The sequence below is a fragment of the Phaethon aethereus genome, assembly GCF_964289735.1.
Source record: "Phaethon aethereus genome assembly, chromosome: 11".
In the NCBI taxonomy this organism is placed as follows: Eukaryota; Metazoa; Chordata; class Aves; order Phaethontiformes; family Phaethontidae; genus Phaethon; species Phaethon aethereus.
The window spans coordinates 2,698,621-2,707,189 of NC_138587.1; the positions used below are offsets into that span (position 1 = coordinate 2,698,621).

Sequence of the window (8,569 nt, forward strand, 5' to 3'; positions counted from 1 at the left end):
CATCAAGAAAAAACAACAGTATTTTTATGTAACATTTTGGATATATTTTGTGTCAAAACATGATCACCAGTCAAACTAGTGACATCTAAACTCAATACATTATTGTGACTTCTAAAATAAAAAATCAGAACAAAACTAAATTTATTATAGCTTTGCTTTCATTAAACACCATGTGTTGGTGATTTAAACACAACAAAATTCTAGTACTCTCCAAAAGTGTCTACTAAATATAATAAAAAGAATAAGAGAACAATTAACACTTAGTCTGTTACATTAAAAAATCGGATGTACATATGTCTATTGCCTGTTAGCTTTACCTAAGCCTTTTCAACTACTACAAAAATAAAAAGAAAAAAGAAAACCCATTGTTCAAAGTCAAAAACATTCAAATCAGTTGATACAACATTACAGTACAGTCAACTAACATCATTCAAGGTCTCCTTTTCTCGCTGTACGAGTCCTTAGACCAGTGTTACAAACCTAGTTCAATGCAGTTTCAAAACTGTATGTTAGCTTTGCAAGATACTGTACTCTACGGATGGCTTCAGAAGAATGGGGTTGCGCTACTTTTGAATCACAGGGTAACCCCAGCCTCTCATAAATTTTATTCAGCACTGTAGTTAGAACAGCATTAAGTTTAGCACAATAACTAAAAAAAGGGGGGGGAAAAAAAGAATTGGAAGCTAGGTGAAGCTGCCCTTTGTGTCAAACAATTGCGATACGCTATACTAAAAAATTCTGAAATATCCACCTGTCCTCGCCGCTCTGCCACAAACTAGCAAAGTCAAAAATACAAAAGTCTTCAACTTCTCGTTTTTGCAGAATAAAGCAAAAAAGTCTTTGTGCTCCTTACTACCAGAAGCAAAATATCCTCTGAGTTACCACATGTAATAGCTTCTGGATGTGTCGACTTGGGTTGGCTTGGTCTCTGCAGAACCATCCTTGTCTTTTTCACTGTCACCTTCCCAGAGATTAATAAGTGGAGGGTAGAGCTCGTTCAGTGGGATTGAAGAAGTCTTTTGCATATATTTTTTCAATGAATGGTGGTAGTTTTTTCTCTTAAATCTTTTTGCAATGTAAACAGAAACGGAGGCGAGGCTAATGACAGCAAACATGGACCCCATTACTGCTGCGAGGGCAGTGCTGGTTTCTTGGTCTGAAATATCTAGCGCAAAAGCTGCGTTTTTTGTTGTAACGTTAACGCAGGACTTCTGCGTTTGCTGATGGATATTTGACACCGTTAGACACACTTCATAATCTGTAGATGGTTGTAAATGCGTGAGGTTATATTCATGAACATCAACTGGGACCCTAGCGGTGTACGTAATGTGAGGGTTGTCAATCTTCATAGTGGCCGATGACCATTTTAAATTGGAAGTCATGACATTGGAATTAACTTTCCAAGAAACTAAGATGGAATGCGATTCGGCTTGCTTAACATAGATTTTCAGAACCTGGGTACCATCCAAAAGCGTTCCGTTCACCCGGATAGCAGCGACCCTTGTGTCAGCGCCTTCTAAGTTTTGAGCAACACAGGTGTACCTCCCGGAGTCTTCAACCTGGATGTTAGAGATTTCCAAGGTGCCTTCACTACTCAGCTTGTATTTGTCAGAGAGACTTTCCACAGTTACTTTATTGCCGAGAGGAGTGACCCAGTAGATTTCTGGCTCAGGTTCTGCCATGGCCCGACAATCTAAAAACACTGTCATGCCAATGTCCAAGTTTAAGTGATTTGGAAAGGTCTCATGAGAGATCATTGGAAGACACTGTTCGTTTGAATCCTGTATTAACACTTCCTTCACTTGCTGTCCTCTGTATTCTGGAGGCATAGCGCAAAACATGGATAGAGGCTCCATGAAACGGATATTGGTTTTGTTTGAATTGATCCAGTGAATGACACAGTCGCACCTGAGCGGGTTACTGTGGATACTGATCTCACGCAGGTTTGGAAGGGATTCGACCGTCTTTTGGTAGACTGCATTCAAGGCATTGTTGTTCAGCATCAAGCTCTCCAGGGCAGGAACGTTGCGAAATGCCAAACGATGTATGTAAGACAGCTTTGGATTGTTGGTGGCTTCAAGCTTTGTGAGTTCAGGCAGGTTGTCCAGTGCATACCTATCAACAGACACGAGTTCTCCCATATTATTGATTCCGAGCTCTTTCAATCTGAGCATGTTTTTAAAATCACCTTCTTGAATTTTATGAATTGGATTTTTGTTGAGATCCAGGAATTTTAAATTTGGAACTTTCTCAAGTGCAAGCTGAGGAACTTTCACCAATTTGTTGTCATAGAAGGAAAGACTTTCAAGACTATCCAAGCCTACCAAGGCATTGCCAGGAATGTCTGTGAGATACATACCTGCCAAAACTAGACTCCTTAAATTTGAGAGTGGTTTGAAATTCATATCTAGTATTCCAATCACTGGATTTTCTCCAATCATGAGAATCTCTAAGTTAGGAGTAGAATCAAACCAGCGGCTATCAATAACCTTTAATTTGTTGGAGTTGAGATGTAATCTCAAAAGGTTCTTCAGGCCAGAGAACGCATTTGCAGAAATGCTGCTGATCTGGTTGTGGTTTATATATAGTTCCTGAAGATTGCAAAGGTCTTGCAAGCAGTAGTCAGTCATCTCCGTTATCTGGTTTTCCTCCAGGTGCAAAGTAGTAAGTTGAGTGAGATTTGAGAGCCCCACATCTTTGATACTTGTGAAGTTGTTTTGTGAAAAATCCAATTCTGTTAAATTGAACAGCTGTTGGAGTTCATCTGTGGTTTTTGCAATGTTGTTGCTTTGTAACAGAAGGACTTGAGTGTCACTGGAAAGATTGCTGGGGATTTTTGTTAATCGAAGGTCATTGCAGTCAACTGTTGTGGCTTCCCTGTACGTTGACTGTGGTGTAAACCATGGCCTGATTTCACATACACAAAGCTGTGGACATTCGTTACTCTGTATGGAAGACTCAGTTAATGAATTCATTAACAACTCTAGCACCAACTGGCAAACAGTTAAAACAACTCTAACCTTCGCCATGCTGGTCAGCTAGTGCGCTCAGCTCCCCAGCCCCTTAAAATAACAACAGATTGAGAAGGTAATTTGTTATCAGGCAGAAAATGTAAAGCTTAAAGTTTAAGGTGAAAGGCTTGGACATCCAGAAGGTGAAAGATGATTCTCTGAGTTAAGAGAAGACAAGAAGTGGTCTGCAGATTCTCAGCTGCTCCTCTGTGTTCCAGAACCTTCAGTCTCTGAAGATGTTCCTGAAAACAGATTAGGGTATATGTTATGTTCATCTCATACACAGGTCACATATCGTTTAATTTCTTCATCTTTTAAGGAAAAATATCTGAAAACAATCACTATTTTAATGTTCATCTCTTAGGAAAATCCTGATCTGGTATAGTTAAGTTATGTAGGGTTTGGAACTCTGTTCTACTTGCGATTTTCACGAGAAAACTCCCCGATAGTTCCCAAGTGAGTGACTGTAACAGTACACAATCATCTGCAAATAAAACTTTCTGATCTCTTTCAGTTTTACTCTGCAATATTTGTTTGAATGGCTTGAGAAACGCTGAGGAGCGAGGATATGCTTGCGAGTGCAGCTAGGTCTCAAATGAGTGTTCAGAGCGTAATCCCAATGGGAGTCAGGGTGCCGGAGCTGCCCCCAAGGCTCGGATTTCAGGTGTGTGGAAGTAAGGCTCAGAAGGATGTTGGTTTATAAGTTTCAAGCTAAATGCATACGAACTTTGCCAAAATTCATCCGAGGTAATCAAATTGGTTCCAGATAACAGCTTAGATTTAATCCAGCTAACCACCAAACAATAACAGTAAATTTTATTAAATAAATGCACTGTCCGTACTGCATTGTGCATCATACGTGCATCATTTACCAAAGTTCCAAATTACTGTGTAAGTCACACAATTTATATCTTTTTAGCCTGAAGTCATGCATGCAAGAGTAGGTTTAAATTAACCGAACGGTGTCCAGTGTACCTCAGAAAATCTGTTGTGTCGTGGGTTTTTAAACGCGTATTCAAGGAAAACCTAAGCTCTTAGTAAAACCTTTCTCATTCTCACTTTCTTGAAAAAGAAAGCTCCGGGAAACAAGTTTGTTACCTGCAAACCCATCTACTAGTGCTGCTGTAAAAAGCAGGGACGGTTTTGAGAGTTTCTGTATGTGTATGTGTAAAAACGTGCAATCCAAGGGCTGTGCTGTGAACTACAACAGCTGCCTGTCTTCCAGCCGAGAAGTATGTTGCTTTGGTGATGGCGATGCTGCGTGAACTGATTTTCTCCGACTAGTGCACGTGGTGGTGACTTCACACGCCTAGCGCTATTCCTCCTGGCTCGTCGCGCACAGCGATATCGGCAGATGAAGTACCCCTCCACCGTGTTTCACGGTGAAGGTTCAACAGGTTAGTGCATGTGTTCAACAAGCTTCGAATTAAATACAAACCATACGCAAGGCGTGCGACAAATATGAATATTTAAAGAACAGACTTCTTGAAATCTGAGGTGACACTATAAATCTCATGTTCTAATGATTGCAGTTGAGACTTCTCAAACAAAAGTTTTGTCTTTTTATGTAACTAAAATAACCAAGTTGTGCTGTATCTGAGACGGAGTAAATAACGATGATCGACCGAAAGCAGAAAGCAGGAAATAGTATCTTTTTCAGTTAGAAAATTAGTAGTGAATAAATTAGAAATTTCAATTAGTAGTGAAGCCTCAACCCAATCAAAGCCCACAAAAGATATTACTATATAAAATAATAAAATTAAATACATCTTTTAACAATAGTTTTAAAATAGTCATCTATTGTCACCACAGTGGTCACCACAGTGGTGACAGAAATGCCGTTTATATAACATTTTTATTTCAAAATCTGATCAGCATATTAAATAATGAAATTACAGTATTTTATTTCAGTTTATCATATAAGGCTGTAAGTAGAACACACCAAATAGCATTGTTATTTTGGCATGCTGTTGTATGTTCTGTGGTTGTGTTTTGGAGGAAGGGAAACAGGAACGTTAGCCAGAAAGCATTTGACCCTGTTGAGTTAGATATTTCTCAGAAGACCATGCTGGAGGGGGGAAAAACAGATGTAGAACAAACATTACTTCTCAAACAACTTTCAGCTGATGGAAGAATTGAATAAGACAATAACTGTTTTTAAAAAAAAAATCCGAACGGCACCATAATAGTAAGGAATGTATTAACATGGAGTGATGAGGAGGCTGGCATAAACTGAGTTATGCTGACTTTCATGGATGGTTCTCTCAATAACAACGCACTTGTAGCTGACCCAAACTAGACAGATCTAGGAATATCGATGACATCTGAAGTTTAATTGATTTAATTCCAGCTTTTTCGGATTACAGTACTTGCCAGTAGTAACGCAGGCAGCGATTTCATCCGGTAGCAGTTTCAGACGGGTACCGGAGGTGCCCTGAGCTGCCGTTACGCGTGGCTGTCCCCTCGCGCAGGGAGAGGTCTCTGGTCCAGCGCTGCAGCCGTGGCTCGGCGCGGCACCCCCCGGGGCAGCAGCCTGCACCAAACCAGATGCCACTACAAGAGGCAATATTGCTCCAAACGTTCGTGCCTTCAGAGTCTCTCCTGTACCTTTTTTTTTCTAAGTAGATGAAGAGAGTCCTTGCCTTGTAAAGCTGTGGACCCTAATGATGTTTTAGTACTGCTTTAGCTCTGATGTAGTTATACGAATCATGTAATACTTTAAAAACGAAACTGCCTGAAAAGGACTTCAAAGCTTCTTTTAAAGTATGTCGGAGCACATCTAGATTTTGAAAAAAATTTCGATCCTTCCTTTGTTGAATATTTATATCCTCTTACTTGCCCATTACAGTTATTGTTCATCCTTGGTAAGAAGGCATTTCTGGTTTTATTGAATGGAGTTCTGGGTTTATGGTCACAGTAAATATACGATTTTACAAGTTAGTAGTGACACTTTCTCTTCTCTAGCTATTTTCTACTGCAAATGGATTTAATTTTCTTTAACTGGAAAATGTTCTTTAGAAATGACCTGCACATTGCTGTCTCCAATCTCCCCCAGCCCAGGGCAGCCTGGATGAAGCTATAAATGAAAAGCCAGTGTAATCAAAAAGTAAATTCCGACCGGCTCCACGTGCCCCCGTCCATTTTAGTGCTGTGCTTATGTGAATGGCAGCCTAGAGGCCACAGCGTGAGGGAAACGCCAAGCCGTGGACTTTTGCTTTAGCTGCTGCGTACGCTGTAAAACCCCACCCGTCGCCCTGGTGAAAACTGGAGAGGCGAGAAAGTGCACTGCGGATTTTTACACAACTAAATAGCAGCGGCTGCTTTTGTTCTGCCGTTTCTATCTGGATCCGATACGCTCGAGCACCTCAGCTCTCGGGTCCGTAAGCAGCAGCTGCCGGCGCTCTGCCCCCGCTGAGCGCTCCCCGACCGCCGTCCCTTCGCCACCGGCTGTCTCAGCTGTCCCGACTGGTCCCAGACACCTCTGTGCTGTTGAACGTCCAAAGGAATAAAATAACACCATGTTTTTTGCTGGAAGACCGTGTTCCTCGAATGTTAAGACTTTTCTCAGGTTCTGAAGTCCTATCTAGAATGATAATCACACCTTTCCCCATAAAAACTAGACAAGATATGTATGTAGGAAGTATTTTTTGGGGGGAGTGGATAAACTGGAGGACAACCAGGTTTTGAAAACAAAATCTGTGACAGTATGCGGTGCCGAAGAGCTACCAAGGAATAATCACCAAGCCCATGTGGATAAACCAGGGATGGCTCCTTGGAAAGTTCCCAACTCACTGGAATCAGCCAGACTGAACTGAGAAGAATTTGAGTGTTGGTGCATGCCCCTTTCCTGCCAGACATCTCGGCATTTTGCCCAGTGAGATCCTTTTTGTATTGATGGTTATTTTTTTTAATATAAAACTAATACAGTATGTCCCTGTCAGCTGAGTGCAGTCCAAGCGAAAGACAAGTCGGGAGATCAGTGTGAAAGATTTTGGCTTTTGAAGGCCAGGGAATGTTTCTTAAAGAAACACCAGTTCCAGAACAGGGGCAGAGCAGTAGCTCTGGGCTTTCTGGATTAAGGGAGAATATCAGTCCTCAAAACCTCCCTCAGAGCAGAATCATACCACAAAGTCTTTCCCTGCCCACCCCCCCCCCCCCCCGAATGGTATTTAATATGGGTCCTGCGATTGATAGCACTTCTTTTCATTCTGGGTTAAAAATTTTTTAAAAAACTACCAGGTGGAGAAACTTCCCGTAACAGTAAGGGGGTGTTATACCTTCTTTCAGGAGATACTGAGCTTGTAAAGGAGAGCTTTTAGCATTCTCTGCCTTCCCTCTCCTTTATTGAATTCATATTTTCTAGTGTACCAAACCACTACAACAGTCGTAACAACTGTTAGTTCAATATCAACAGAAATAATGGTTAATTTTATGGGAGAGATAGGAAGGGAATTATTTTACTAGGGGCTAAATAAATGCATTTTCCATAACACCTCTCAGTACCCAGCGTATTGAGAAACCACATTTCTGTCAGCAAGCAAACCCACAGCGGCTCTCTGGGATATTAGCTTGTTCATGTTTCTTGTGGGCAGAAAGTGTGTCATTCCTGTGTCTCCCATCCTGGAAACACGGTGGGGAGGTTTGTGTCAGGCTTCCCTTTCCGGCTAGGTAGTGAAAACGGTTTAATACGGAGAATTTCTTTGGCCTCAGAAACTGTAATGGTGGGTATTTGGTTACGGAGCAGAAAATCCTTCATTTCAGCTTTTCTATGGGGTGGAAGGAGGTGTGCGCTGGCAGCCGTCGCCTTGCTGATGGCTGCAAGGGTTTATCTAGTTGTTCAGGTGACCCGAAAAAAAGTACCTCTAAATCCACAGTGCAGTAAGAGGAGAACATGAAGGAACGATCGTAAAAAAACCTGTTCATTAAAAGTGTTCATAGTTAACTTGCCAACTAGAAAAAAAACAGATAGTAAACATTTTTTCTTGGAATAGGAAGACAAAGTGGTGTCAGTTCCTTGACAACTGTATGAATGGCTACTACTACAAATTGCGGAAAAAAGAAACAACATAGTTTGCACATGGATATTTGGATATCTGTTTTGAAACAGTGACACTACCACAGAAAATCTCCTCTCTCCACAGTTAAGTGGTTCATTCTTGCAAAATTTCTTTTATATTGCAAGTAGCATCCGCACAGACTTTGGTTGGCAGCCGTATGTACTAAATGTGCCTAGGTAAAAGTTTGAGGGATCAGATACATGAAGAAAATTACCTTGGGCTAAGACAAGCAATTTATTTTGCACTTGCTGTGAGCCAGAAGCACACACTGATCCCTCGTACCTACCCATCCCTCCACAGAAACATTTTCATATACCGAGCCTAAGTAATGTAACTAGTCTTTCGGAAAATTGTCTGTTGTGCTAATGTTCTGCTAATGACTCGTGCAGCTTTCTTGTTTCCCCATCATCATCGTTCGTGAAACCGCTGCCTCGTAAGCACCCTCCATCATCAGTCAGTTCAGAAAAACTTGGCCTGGGCTGCTGCAACCTGGATTCAGGT

General features: G+C 41.3%; 1 protein-coding gene across 1 annotated transcript; it reads right to left on the reverse strand.

Annotated features, from left to right (window-relative positions):
* Positions 1-878: 878 nt before the first annotated feature.
* On the reverse strand, positions 879-3,029 carry LRRN1 (leucine rich repeat neuronal 1; the record flags this gene model as incomplete). Its single annotated transcript, XM_082004713.1, has 1 exon — positions 879-3,029. One exon carries the CDS (start codon positions 3,027-3,029, stop codon positions 879-881), a length of 2,151 nt encoding a protein of 716 aa, XP_081860839.1.
* Positions 3,030-8,569: the final 5,540 nt, after the last annotated feature.